This window comes from Podarcis vaucheri (assembly GCF_965113315.1).
Source record: "Podarcis vaucheri genome assembly, chromosome: 1".
In the NCBI taxonomy this organism is placed as follows: domain Eukaryota; kingdom Metazoa; phylum Chordata; class Lepidosauria; order Squamata; family Lacertidae; genus Podarcis; species Podarcis vaucheri.
The window spans coordinates 119,395,772-119,410,628 of record NC_138759.1 but is presented as its reverse complement, the minus strand read 5'-3'; the positions used below and the strand labels follow the sequence as shown (position 1 = coordinate 119,410,628).

The following is a 14,857-nucleotide window of genomic DNA, read 5'->3' as shown; positions in this document are numbered from 1 at the left end:
TGCGCGGGAGGGCGAGCTCGTGTTTACGACCCGGGTCTTCCTGGGCAGGCGCCGACATTTCCTGGAGGAGGAGTCGGAGGACTCGGCTGGGGGGCCTAGGCCAGAGGGCGGCCCCTCCTCCCGCTTCTGCCCGTTACTCCGCCTCAGAACGGCGGCCGGGACGAGCGAAGCGGGCCTGAAGCCGGCCAGGCCGAGCGAAGCCAGGCTTGCAAAGCTGAGGCGGCCGCCAAGGCCTCGCGCGACGGGTTAGGCCCCGCTGTAGCTCCTCGCTTGCCGCTTCGCCGCAGCAGCGTTAAATCCCCGCTTGTCGGGCCCAGCACGTGTGAATGAATGCCGACCCGGGTCCCCAAAGCGGGGATAGATCTATCCCGACGGACAGTTGAAACATCAGACGAGGCTTCCGGAGAGGTGAATATGAAAAGGTAAAGAGCCGTGAGGCGTCTTAACCGGTTTCCTTCAGACGTAAACAATCCTTCTGCTACAGGTGAACGACGTGTGGAAGTCGCAACACGCGTGTTTGCCTTCACGGGGAATTGGGAGCTTGGTTAAGCGCACCATCTTTCCCGTGACTCTTTGCGCTTGGGTCTTACAAGCGGCTGTGCCTCCTAATCTCAAATTACCGTATTTTTTTGCACCATAACACTCACTTTTTTCCTCCTAGAAAGTAAGGGGAAATGTCTGCGCGTGTTATGGAGGAAATGCCTACAGGTGGCATGCCTACAGATTGTCCTCCTCTAAAAACTACGTGCGTGTTATGGTCGGGTGCGTGTTATAGAACGAAAAATACGGTGGGTAAACAGCAACATAATTTTTGAATGTTGGGACGCTTTCCGAGTTACTCTGGGGGCTAGCTCAAGTCTGCCCAGGATATTCGTATCTGCCACATTTCATTAAAAAAAAAAAAAGACTATCGAAGTGCCACAAACCACTTTTTCTTAACCCCTCTCATCTTTTTGCATAACATCCAGCCTGCAGGATAACAATCCCGAAGCCCGTGGCGTTTTAGCCTGTTTAATTATGTATTTTGTGCTTTCTATGTTGTAATTTTATGTTGTGGACTGTCCTGAGATCTACGGGTATGGAGTGGTATACAAATGTAACAACAGCACAGCAGCAGCAATGTTTTTTGTAGATTACATTGGTCTACAAAAACGTATGTCCTGTTTTTTGTTGCAACAAATTTAACAACAGGTTTATTGGGGCGGTGGCATCTCTTTTCTGGGAAACCCAGCCAGGTGGGTGGGGTATAAATATTATTATTATTATTATTATTATTATTATTATTATTACTAATTTTATGGACTAGAAGCTACTTTGTCAGATGCATCAAATGTTAATCTTCAACAGGCAGGTTAGATGGAGGAAAACATGTACCGTGTTTTTCGCTCTATAACACGCACCAGACCATAACACGCACGTAGTTTTTAGAGGAGGAAAATCCGTAGGCATGCCACCCATAGGCATTCCCTCCATAACACGCACAGACATTTTCCCTTACTTTCTAGGAGGAAAAAAGTGAGTGTTATGGTGCAAAGGATACGGTATTTGGTGGCGCCAAAAGGCCACACGAGGTACCTTCTGACCTGAAAGCTACCATTTCCCAACAACAGCAAGAACAACAAACAACTTGAAAGGGAGCCTCAAAGTCTGAATTGTTGGTAGAGTTTATCAGTAAATCTGATGGTGGTGTTTAGGACTCAAATCAGTTCCAAGGTTTTTTATCCCACTACAGATTTAGTTTTACTAAACTAATTTAGGAGGGTTATGTTATCACCAATTACTGCTGTTATGCATGGTCACTGTTCTTTCTATGTGCGTAGGAATGTCACAGACTGTACCTATTGAATTTTATAACTTATCAGACCCACATTTTACAATCCCATATCCTATTCCCATATGCACATGGATTTGATTCACTTTTTACAGAGCCACAAGACTTTTCATTGGTTTTACTGCAACAGACTATGCTTCCGAAAGTCTCATGTGCACACATGATTATTTGTGTCCCCGGTTCCAAATATTTTGCACACAGTTATGGGGAAGGCCATCTGATCTCCGGAATGTTGATACCTCTCCATAATAGTGGGAATTGTGGGGTTAATATAAATGGCACCATCACTTGCGGAAAAGGAACATAAAATTCTATACAACCTTGTGCTTTCATTCAAGTACTAGTGTTTCCCATAATTTTCCTCCTTCACTGGTCATTTATCATATTACATAATTTTCCAGGATGGCTTCCGTGATCACTGAACCTTCCTCCTGTGATACTTTTGTGGCTCTGCCTCCAGCCACAACTGGCAGCAGGATCATCTTTGGGAAAAATTCAGATAGGCCCTCAGATGAAGTCCAGGAGATTGTGTACTTCCCTGCTGCAAGTCATGGCCCAGGAGAAAAAGTTGAGGTAAGATCAAAGCATTTAGAAAAATAACACAACCATATCGGGATGCTTTTTCTATACTTTAAAGGGTAAAGTAGTGGAACAAATATTTAGTTCCACCAAAGAAAAATCTCATGCTGATGCATCAACTGACTGGAATTGGTAGCTGAGCGGGAGTGGACATAGTATCTCTTAAAAAGACAGGACATTGCTGTATAGGTCACACCACAGGCCAGTCTTGTTCTGTACTGCCTACATTTAACTCAGTGGCTCTGCCAGATTTTAGATGGGAATTTCCCAGCCCTATTTGGAGAGGCTAGGCATTAAAAATGGAACTTTTTGCATTCAATGCATTTACTCTACCCTTAAGCTGTGGTTTAGCTTTCAAAATAATAATTATTATTTATATCCCGCCCTCCCCAGCCGAAGCTGGGCTCAGGGCGGCTAACAACAATAAAATAATACAGCATTCTAAAATCATTTAATTACAGAATTAATTCAAATCAGATTGATGGCAACCATTGGGCTAGAGTTCTGTGAAGATTGCCAAAGGAGGGAGTCAGGCTGTGCCCTGGCCAAAGGCTTGGTGGAACAGCTCCGTCTTGCAGGCCCTGTGGAAAGATGTCAAGTCCTGCAGGACCCTAGTCTCTTGTGGCAGAGCGTTCCACCAGATCGGAGCCACAGCCAAAAAAGCCCTGGCTCTGGTTGAGGCCAGCCTAACCTCTCTGTGGCCCTGGACCTCCAGGATGTCTTACTAGGCTCAGTAAAAATACTGGGTTGGAATCTGAAGAACCTGATTTTTACTTATTCCCTCCTGACATTGCAGGCTCCCATCTCACACTCAGTGCTATTCGATTGTCTCCCAACAATTTGGAGAGCCTTTTTGGGAGGCAAAAAGTTGGGAAGTCCACTCACATCAGTTTAAATCCAGTTCGTTGTGTAGAATTCAGGAAGTGTTTTTCTTATGTGTTTTCTGGAATTCTTTTTATTGCAGTGTACTTATATAGAAATTGAACAAGCACCAGAAACTTATGCCGTTGTTCTGAGTCGCCCCTCCTGGCTCTGGGGTGCTGAAATGGGGGCCAATGAGCATGGAGTCTGCATTGGGAATGAAGCAGTGTGGGGGAAGGAGGAAGTCTGTGACGATGAAGCCCTCCTAGGCATGGATCTTGTCAGGTTTGCAGACAATATGATTTAAATTAGCTGTATAAAATGCAATTTTGAAATGTAAAAAGCGAGACTTGATGGACTGATTCACACATGAACTGATGATCCCTTGTGATCGTTTTTAATCAACATTTGACAACTTGTGTAAGCAATCACCTACACTTTCACACAAACAAGTTGTAATTTTGCTGTTTCACATATGATATGATTCCCACCTCAGCCTTTTTTTTTTTTTTTTTTTTTTGGCGAGGGGTGCCGGGACTCCAAAATGACACTGCCGAAGTTCCTTTGGCTTGAGCTTCCTTCCAAGCCTTTTCAGGGGTTGTTTAGCCAAACATTGCCCCTCACAGACTTGCTTACTGAGATCGGAGCTCACACTGTTGCAGCTGTGGTAAAAGCAGACGTCCGACACCCTGCTAATATCAATAAACAATAGAAACAGTATTGCTGGGAAAATCCCGCTTAATACTAAAATGAATAAGACAGACACATACTTTTTGGTGATCTACTCATATGTGTTGGCATCAGAACACCCTGTTTTGTGATGCTGCTCTCTGGAAGTAGGCCCCTCATTCTAAGTGTTTATTTACTAGTGCAAAAATCTTAGTGTTGTAAGAGCTTTCTTCACCCTAGATTTGGTTCAGATCAGTTATTAAGCAAAGAAATCTCAAAACATACCTCTTCCCCCACTAGAGGACCTATAGTCCAATGGAGGACTAACTAGCTGTCACCACTGGTTTTCATTTTGCCAGTCTAGTCAGTCACAACGTATGGCTGAGTGTAAGAAACATCTGCTTTGATGCAACTGTAGCTCTAGCACCCTGCAGAAAGGCAGTCAAGACTAAGCTGCCACACTTGCCTTCCTAACCTATTTTAAACCATCTTTTTAGGCTTAGGCTTTGGGGGGGGGTAAGGAGTGGCATGCATACTAGGTGGACAATGACAGTTCTGTGGGTGCTAGCAGCCTCTTTGTGGAAATAAGTATTTTTATCATACAAAACTTACATTGGCACCCACTGTAATAAGCCTTATCCAGGACTTGAGATACATGTGCAACTTTCTAACTCATTGAGTAAATGTGCAATAATATGCAAATTCGACATTCATAAGAATTCCCCCAAAAGCTAACACTTCTGTATGGTTTTAGGCTTGGACTGGAAAGAGCTAATACCGCAGAAAAAGCTGTTGGTGTCATTGTTGACTTGCTGGACAAGTATGGTCAAGGTGGAAACTGTATGGAGAGTCATATGGCATTTACATACCATAATAGTTTTCTGATAGCAGACAGAAAGGAAGCTTGGATACTGGAAACCTCTGGAAAGTATTGGGCTGCAGAGAAAGTAGAAGGTATGGACAACCATCTTCACTTAATTAAATTCTTCTCCGATTATAAGTGTATATAGCCTGTTTGTGCTGCTTGAACATAGAAAATTTTGGTGATAAAAGTGGTATAACTGTTGCTAGTGTGTTTTCATAGAACGGCAGCTTAGTTCCTCATTCAAATGAAGTTATTTTGCTCACTGATAATCTCTTATCTGCCAGCAGTGATTTAACCAAACAAGATGAAACTGGTGGATCATGGTGGTAGTAAGAATAAGAATTAAGAATAAATACATGAAGGTCAGCTTCAGATGTTGTGGCAAACATTGTTGACTGCCGGTCGCAAGCTTTGGGCTTCTTCTTCCCATCATGTACTCCAAATCCCTCCTTTAATTATTTCAAACCAGGAAGTATGTATGCTTTGATGTTGGAATTGAGCAAGCCGTGGTTACTGCAATTTGCCACAGCAAACTATAGCTATCATGAACCAGAAAGTGAAGGAGGGTATTAGAACATGTAAAGAGAAGAGGGAGAGCACAAGCATGAGGTTCAAATCATAGTTCAGTTGCAATGTCTGAAACATGCTAAAGAGAAGAGGTGAAGAAATTCATTTTTATTTACCGTAGCTGATTGATAACCTGGTTTTCAAGAAAAAAAGTCTTGTCCATGCAGCTTACAGAATATACATCAAAATCATAATAAAATACAAGCTAAAACAATTTAATACATCTATAGCAACCTATTGCTAAAGAGCCAGCACAAAAACAATACTACAACACCATTCAACAACTCCTTATAACATTAACCACTAAAGGCCACAGTAAAAAAGATGGCCTGTTTTGAAACTAACTAGGGATGAGCCTAGCCTGATCCCACATGAAACTGAATTCCATATTTGCAGGGCCAACACTAGGGAAGAGGGAGAAATTCGATTCAGTTCGCATTCAAAGCAAAATCTTATCAAATTTGCACTTTCTGAAACTATGCAAGAACTGAAACATAGCCATCCCATGAAATTTGTATTTATTCAAATTTTGCCATTCAGTTCTCCAACCAAACAATGGAAACAAAAATGCATATATTAAGAGAACGTGTGCGGTATGGGACAATAAATACCACAAGAGCTGGGGAATGAGGGGCAGAGACAACTGTTTCCTATGAGCATGTTATTGACCCTAAACCCAAATGCCTACTAGTTTGGGGAGGCCTTTTGGGTCATGCTATGAGGCCTCTTGGGTAGTAAGGTTAACAGTACAATCCTATGCATGAAAAAAGTCCCACTATAGTTCAGCAGGCCTCACTCCCTAGTATGTAGGTTTATTATTGCAGTTTAAGATACTGTTTTTCACACTTTTCGACAGAAGGAGTACGGAATATTTCCAATCAGCTATCAATAACAACCAAGATTGAGCGTGAGCATCCAGAAATAAGGAATTATGCTATAAGCAAAGGCTGGTGGGATGGAAAAAAAGCATTTGATTTTGCTGCAACCTATTCATACGTGAATACTGCCAGGATGACTACTACCAGAGGCAGATACTGTGAAGGCTATAAACTGCTGAAGAAACACGAAGGTACCTTTGTTGAGTCATGAGTGACTTTAAATGCTTAGAAGATGTTTGTAGCAGGCTTGTGATCCAAGAACCACATGGAATATTTACAGTGATTCTACTGGGATAGAAGAATAGCATTTGCACCATCTTGCTACGAACCCGCAAAGAACCGGGTAAAAAAGCTTGTCGGCTTGAACAGGATTCTGTAGTTGGCTTTTTGGCTCAGCCAAGGCCTATACAACAGCTGAGCAATTTAGGCCATACTTGCCCCTAGCTTAGGGGCAGGGAACTCCTTTGTAGCCCAAGAGTGATATTACCCTCTGGGCCACTTCCTGGGGCCACATGCTGGTGACAAGCTGGACAAGGTCAGTGGGCAGAGCAACATATGTGAATTCTACAGCAGGCTAGTTTCTACACGTGAGACATTCCTCTCTATTCTTCATTCAGGAAAGCAAGGAGCATTATCAGATTTCAAGGACACATTTCAGTCAGGCATAAGTGCACAAGAGCAGGGCTTGTGCAGGGTGTGGTCTGCAGAGTCCTGAAGGCCAGACAGGACTCATCTTTTCAAGAATGGCTCATCTCATGTTTTTAGGACTTTGGCTTTAGAAAAATGAATATAACAACACAGGGTACTAGAAGAGCACATTTGAACATCCCCCGACTTTTGTGATCCTTATAACAGCCATCATTTGGTATTGTTTGCTTATTACACGTGTATCAAAATTTCATGTGTTGAAAAAATAATAACATAAGCCCAAATAAAATTGCACTCCTCTGTTTCAATATTCATTCTGCTGAGCCCTGCCGCCCCCAATTGTAGCAGTTATTCTGTGCTTCCTAGTGGATTACTTGAAGCTATAATACCCCTGTGATCATGCAAATCCTACATTCATTTGGGGAATTGTAGGTTCTGAATACTGAACATGTTTAATACCTGTCTAATGTGATGGCCTTGTTGAGGTTCTATCAGTGCCTTCACTCTAAATCCCCATTTTTCAGATACTTACCTCAACCATTTTTAAGTCACACCAGGTGTTCAAGTTATCAGTCAGATGCAGTTTAAGCTGTTTCTTTTTTACATACCTTGAATGAATCATTATTGTAACGCACTAGTCTCTAAAAAAATTCAGTACTTTCAGGTGTGTGTGTTTTTTTTTTTTTTTAAAAAAAGATTTTCCAAAATTGGTGCAGAGGATTTATTTTTAATATTGAGATTGTTATTGTAAAATGGCCACTGGGTATTCTGAACTACCAGGTGGGCAATGATGGAAATCTAAAGTGGAAAAGTATTTTTATGTAAATAGCATAAAACAGAGATAGATGCATTTATACAGATCAAAGAGGCCAGTAGCCAAGTATTTGGCTGCTTATTTCTAGTGAATAGATAAATCCCAGCCTTTCTCACCTTTTCAATGCTTGGCCATGTGTAGTTCTCCTCTAGCCCAATTTTCTCTCTCTGTTTTCATTCACCTATTAGACTTGTCCTCCCTCTTTCCATCAAAACCTTTTATTCTTCTGGAGCACTACTTTCCCAAGTCTTACTTTCTAATGCTCCTGCTTATTCTGCCCCATTTCTCCTGGGACAGCAGCCAGAAGCCCTTCTGACTTTTGAGTTCTGACAAGCAGCTAAGCCAAACATTGCTAGAGACCTCATTGAAATACAACCCTTGCAGTACAGATAATAGAGACTTCCTGGTTTTGAGAGTTAACAGTAAGCACCCTGAAAGAGAAGAGCATGGATAGATCTCTTCCCACACACTTCACTCCCCACCAAAAGAGATGTGCAAGCTCCTTTTCTGCTCAGTACTTCTTCATGCTTTATTGCTATTATCTTTAAAATGCATTGTATCTAATTTTCTATTTTAAGTACACTGCTTCGCATCTGTGTGCTTAATTCTAACTAGAATTTGAGTTTGTTTGTTTTTTATTAAAAAATATATTCAACGTAGCACCATGCAACTTGTTCAATCAGCAGAAGGATTTCTTCTTATACAGTGGAATGTTCTTCCTCTCTCCTCCCTAAACCTGTTGTGGGGTTTCTCCCAACTCTTGGAGCAGATTTGGGGACAGCAGGGAGAGGGGAGAGAGGAAGTCTTAATCTAATCCTTGCACTAGCTTAATTGTTTAATTGAATATCACCTTACATTTCTATTCTTCCCCAGAGCACTGAGAAAATTTTTCCACATTTAGGGAAACTTTGTTTCCTTGCAGAGTGGTAGTTCCCCAACAAATTTAGTATGGTTTTCTTCATTTTTATTTGCAAACCCCCTTTTATGCTGGCTGACTGGGATGGGAAATGGAGCACAGAAGGCCATACATAGTACATTGACATGTAGGCACCCATTTCATTTTATTTCTGTTTCCCCCAAGATTAAATTTAACATCTAAAGATGTCATAAAGCAGTATTTCATGAGAAATACATATTTTAAAAGATTAGAGCCATCCATTGTTTTGTGAGATTCTTCAGGGAATCCAAAAACGTTGCAGACAAAAATAATTTCCCCATTCTCTAGCAGGTACAGAAAATGACAACAAAAAAGATTAAGAGGTTTGAACACCTTTTTGTGCTGAAACATTTGGTCAGTTTTCTTTTAGTCCAGCAAAAAAGATTAAGGAGTATATAACAGCTTTTATATTACACTAGAACTTGAATTATCCAGTATCATTAACTGACAATAAATTTAGGAGACAAGAAAACCAAACAAACCCCACAGTGCATAATTCATTTAAACTATTCACTGCCACAGATATGATAGCCATTCATGTATTATTTTGTCAGCTTTTCAGAGGCTGATTTTCCACTATTTGAGATAGGATGCCAGACAGATGAATTCTTTGTCTCATACAGAAGGGCGCTTAATGTAGAAAGAAGTGATTTTTCTCTGGAACATTTCTGGAAAATCTTGTGAGGCTTGAAACTGGATGACTCTTTTAATGTTTCAACACTAATTTTTAGTACCCATGGGAAAGAATATTTTTGGACAGTGTAATGGTGGAGTCCTCTTTGATTCTGCCATTCATGTTTCACTTATCATTTTCCTAATTGTTCCTTAGTTTGAAACAGACATGCATGTGGTTTTCAAACTGGTGCTATTAAGTAAACTATGTTAAATATGCATATGAAACGAATAATGTTTTGTCTTGCATAGGCACAATAACAGCTGAGACAATGATGGCAATCCTTCGGGATAAAGAGAGCGGCATTAATATGGAAGGAGGCTTTATGACCACTGGTAGCATGGTTTCCATACTTCCTCAGGAAACCAGCCTCCCTTGCATCCATTTCTTCACTGGAACTCCAGACCCTGACAGGTGACTTTTAACAATTTATCATAAAGACTAAATTCCTAGCCCTGTTAACTTTCCTTTGAGCAACTTATTCATGATTGACCTTTAACAATTTTAAACACAGAGCCCCAAATTTCATTGAAGTCCAAAATATAATCCATAATGGATGAAACTATTTCACACACACAGACAGGACCCAAGAAGAGCCATAAAAAAACTCAAGCACAAAAAAGGGCTGGCAATTAAGGCCTTGTTTTGACATAACACTAAGCTTAGTGAGGGACGCGGGTGGCGCTGTGGGTTAAACCACAGAGCCTAGGACTTGCCGATCAGAAGATTGGTGGTTCGAATCCCTGTGACGGGGTGAGCTCCCGTTGCTCGGTTCCTGCTCCTGCCAACCTAGCAGTTCGAAAGCACGTCAGAGTGCAAGTAGATAAATAGGTACTGCTCCGGCGGGAAGGTAAACAGCGTTTTCATGCACTGCTCTGGTTCGCCAGAAGCAGCTTAGTCATGCTGGCCACATGACCCGGAAGCTGTACGCCGGCTCCCTCGGCCAATAAAGAGAGATGAGCGCTGCAACCCCAGAGTCGTCCATGACTGGACCTAAGGGTCAGGGGTCCCTTTACCTTTAAGCTTAGTGAGAATGGGCAGGCATACAGGTACCCAAGGAAAAAATTGTGACCATTTTCCTCCTCCAGTTTGGTTTAATATTGCATGCAAAAACAGCCCCCAGACAAACCACAAAGGGTACACCAAGAACAAACTTTGGTTACAGCTCGTTGTTTGGAGATAAACTATGACCCTGGGTTCATGTGTAACACGATACCATAGTTTAGCTCTGGGTAATGCAGCAGTGGCAGTAGGACCAGCGGAGGAGCGAAGCAGCCACAATTTTCTCCCCGAGTGCCCATATTCTTGCTCATTCTTACCAAGCCATACCTTGGGCTTAAGTGTTACATGTGAACTGTCATATTTATTAGTCAAATTGCATCCCACCGTTCTTCCTGAAGAAGCTGAATGCATTTTGAAATATGTGAGGCTTCAGCAAATCTTATGAGGAAACGTGAAAGATTTCCCTTGAGAAAAGGTAGTCTTGAAACGTGCTAGAATCTCTCTTCTTTGTTCTAGGCACTGCAACCATTAGTGGACAGTGCATCCTGCCTGATTTTAATAGAAAATACTCTTGAGTACATCTGATTAAAACGAGTAGCTCAAGGAACTCTCACTTGTAGACTGTATGGAGTAAACAGATAAGATATTGTAATTGCTCTGCACTCGGAAATAGTTTAACCTTAACATCCATGGTGGAAAGCAGCATTCATTGTGTATTTGCTAATTTTCTTTTCACTTGGTGTTTCAATTTATTCTCTAGGTCTGTCTTTAAACCTTTCATTTTTGTGCCAAATATTACGCAGTTGCTAAAAACCAGCTCCCCAGTGTTTGGTCCCGAGGACCCAGTTAAAAAGCAACCACGATTTCAGACAAAGCCAGACAGAAGACACGAACTCTACAGAAAACATGAAAGTGCAGCTCTTGTGATGGAGTCTTCTAAGGTGTGTTAATTTAAGTTAAATCTCTGGGGGTATGAGGGGTATGGACTTTAAAATTAAAATCAGTGTAAGGATTTATGTAATCTGTTCCATTGCAATCATGCTGATGTAATTTAATACTTCAGTCTCCGGATGGAGAGAGACTGCTCTGGCATCTAACCTTTCAGGCACAGGGCCAAAACATAGTTCTTGAAAGGTCAAGCAGATATTAGCATATGCTACTTGATCTTGTTTCCTATGCTCAAGCAAAGCCAGCTAAACTCAAATACTCTTTGAAAGTCTGCTCCCAGGGAGAGAGGGAAGAAAGTATTAATGCTCACCAGTTCAGCCCACTATCTTTATGTGGCAGGCTGTGGGTGGACAATGCAACTGTGTGACTTACACCAGTCTTGCAACAAAATAACAGTCATACTTCAGTTCTCGAACACCCTTGAACTCGTACGTTTTGGGTCCCGAACAATTGAAAACCAGAAGTGAGTGTTCCGGTTTTCTAATGTTCTTTTGGAAGCCGAACATCCAGCGGGGCTTCCGTGGCTTCTGATTGGCTGCAGGAACTTCCTTCAGCCAATCAGAAGCCGTGCTTTGGAAGTCAAACGTTTTGGAATTCAAACAGACTTCCGGAACAGATTCCGTTCAACTTCCAAGGTACGACTGTACACTGTTTTATTGCAGGTAGAGGTGGAGCTAAAAAAGTTATTTCCACCAGGGATGGGTAATCTTCTCCACCTAGCAGGCCAAATCTTTATCAGTTTCCTCTCCTGCAGGCTAACTTTGACAGGTAGGTGGGACAATCACCTGATGTCATTATGGGATCAGATGACGGACAGGTGAGTTGTTCCTCCAACCTGCCAAAGTCCCTTGTGCAGTGCTTCCCTACAGCCAACTTGGGAAATGCCACCTTCAAGCAGGCTTGAACTCCCTGCCCACAAGCTAATAGGCAGTAGGAGCACAACTTGTTTCACTAGCGTGAAATGCTTTGCACTGAAAGCGCCACTAACACAGGAGGGAAAGAGCTCCATTTTGGCAGCTGTTTCAATGCAAACCACTTCAAGGTTATCAGAGCAAGATGCACTGATGAGTGGTGGGAGATCACTTTCATACCCCAATTATTCCTTTGTAGCTATGTCGGCACCCAACGCAACAGATGACATCAGGTATGGGTCAGGTGGGTGAGCTTTGTGAGGAACAGCATTGTGGGCCAAATTGGGATCCCTGCCAGGCCAAATTTGGCCCGTAGGTCAGAGCTGCCTATTTTGCAGCAACTAGAAGTCATGTAGACAGTCTGAGCCTAGCAGGTGTCTTATCACCAAGCACAGTTGAGCCCCGTAATTTTGAACCCATCAGTTAAACAAACTGGAAGAGAGGCAGGGAGGAAATTAACCTGCTCGAACTCCTACAACAGATTATAATATCCTAGGGACAGACATTAGTTTAGGGGGTAGGGAGCGAGAAATGTGTGCTCGAAGGCTAATAAAATTCCCCTACCCCCAAAGAAGTAGCAGTAAAGCACTTAGCTGTCCACCCTTAACCTAGTCCTTTAACTCTTAACATAGTGGGAAAGACAAGAAAGTTATTCCCTATGATTTCCAGACAGCAATAGGCAGCTTCCTAGTCTGCTGGAAGCCTGTGAACAGAAGCAGCACTTCCGTTAGAAAATGCACTGCTACATTTTGTGTAGGTCGTCACCAGATATGGATAGGCTGATATGAACCTCTTAATGGTGGATGAAATAACTTTTAGAAGAGTTCATATGTTCAAGCATTACATTGTTAGTTTAATTTTTTTTTAATAGGAAAAGGGGGACATGATATTGGAACGGATCCGAAAGTTGGAGAAAGAGAAGATTAAGGAAATGGAGCATATTCTACAGAACAGGAGCCTTGATGCTGATCAAGCAGTTAATCTTTTCTCAAACTGCACAGATGATGAAATCCAGGCATATGCGTAAGATAATACTGGGTAATTTGTTTTACTTCTCAAAGTGGTTTTGTTCTTTGCACATCCCCAGCTCTGGCCAAATAACATATTATAATATGGGTACAGTCAGACTAGAAAGCAAGGAAATTTTGAATTAGGTTTCAGGAGTGTAACTGACTGTGGCGTTTGCACAGGGCCCCCGGTTGTTCCACGGACTATTGACCTTGCACCACCACGGCTTATCTCTTCCACGGCCACCAACCAGGTTTCCCCGGTAATATATTCAGACTCAGTCAGGTTTTAACGTATTAACAAAGATTCCAGTTTATCGTGTGCGCAAACAAGTTTTAAATACTTTGAAACACTGTAATCCGATTCACTCTCTGTCTCTAACTCACTCTTACTCCTATGCCTCTCACCCACAAGAAACCAACCAGACTAACTGCCAAAACCTGTGTTGAGCCTTAAACAGTTAGGCTCCGCCCCTGGGATTTTTTATTGGTCAGCCTATTAACCCTTTCTCTCCCCCCCAGTACGACATCTCCATGAGTGGGCAAACGCCACACTGAGCAGCCTCCAAATACTGGCCTTTAATGATGGAGATATTTCCTCTTCATATATTATGCACTGAAACTGGTGTGCGTTTCTCCCCATCGTAGCACTACCGCCACTTTCTGCCCAGGCTGGTAGGGTTGTGGAGATGGGACTTCTGCTAGAATTTTCTTCCATCCCCCACTGGATTTCTTTACTATAAGAATACATGCACTGTTAAATTTCAAGGGTGCAGCAAGTGTTTAACTTTCCAGCTGAACCAATGCAGTTGTGATTGCTCAGTATTTAAATGTGGAAGGGCCTATTCTAGCATGGCTTTCTCTCCTAACTCAGGGAAAGTTGGTAATGTGAAAAATACTAGTTTCACTTTATAGTGTGGTATTATATTAATATATTGACCCACAAGTTGCTTTCTAGTGCAGTCTGCTTACTTGAAGTTAGAAGTCCTGCCACTTCAAGTAGGAGACTTTAAAAAGAAACACCCCAGAATGTAATTGTCAGTGGTTAATTTTTAAAATTGACTTGCTAGGGAAGAACAAGTCCTACAGAAGTTAAATGCACGAAGTCCCATTGAAAACAACAAGCTTTAGTAATGGTGACAATTGCTTTTGTTAGAACTTTGCTATGGCTGAAATTTAGCTGTGGTGGATACAGATTTTAAGTGCCCTTATGTAGCCACATGTGTTGAACTTAGGCTAAGAATAATGGTAGAATCCTAAATGAACCAACGGAAAATTAAGGAATAAATTATTAGTTATTTCAGGTGAAAGCCACTAAGGTTCTGTAAATGAGGATTGTTTTCGGTGCCCTCACTTGAATGAGGGGCCTGTTTACTGTTTCTTCAAACAAAGGTGTGCTATAAAGCTAAAAATATGCAACAGAAATTCAAAATAATGGAAAGATGCTACTTTTTCAGTTTATATATGTAGGAAATGGCACTGCTGTGTTAAAACGCAAACGCTTCTACTGCCAAAAAATAAATTGCAATTCTGTGTAGAGAACCAAGAGTGTTCTGTAATTGGTTGTTATACTTGGGTTTTAATGTTTTGCTTTGGGTCACCTTTGTGAGAAAACTCCCCCTCCTCTGGAAATAACTACTGGGTGAGCAAGTACATAATTATGTTGG

The 14,857-nt window shown here is 41.8% G+C and overlaps 1 protein-coding gene across 1 annotated transcript; it reads left to right on the top strand.

The window, feature by feature from the left end:
• The first annotated feature begins 110 nt into the window (after positions 1 to 110).
• Positions 111 to 14,732, top strand: SCRN3 (secernin 3). Its single transcript, XM_082201865.1, has 8 exons — positions 111 to 245; positions 2,233 to 2,404; positions 3,375 to 3,556; positions 4,695 to 4,894; positions 6,229 to 6,441; positions 9,574 to 9,736; positions 11,085 to 11,265; positions 13,055 to 14,732. Exons 2-8 carry the CDS (start codon positions 2,234 to 2,236, stop codon positions 13,208 to 13,210), a joined length of 1,266 nt encoding a protein of 421 aa, XP_082057991.1. The 5' UTR covers positions 111 to 245; position 2,233; the 3' UTR covers positions 13,211 to 14,732.
• The last annotated feature ends 125 nt before the right edge of the window (positions 14,733 to 14,857 follow it).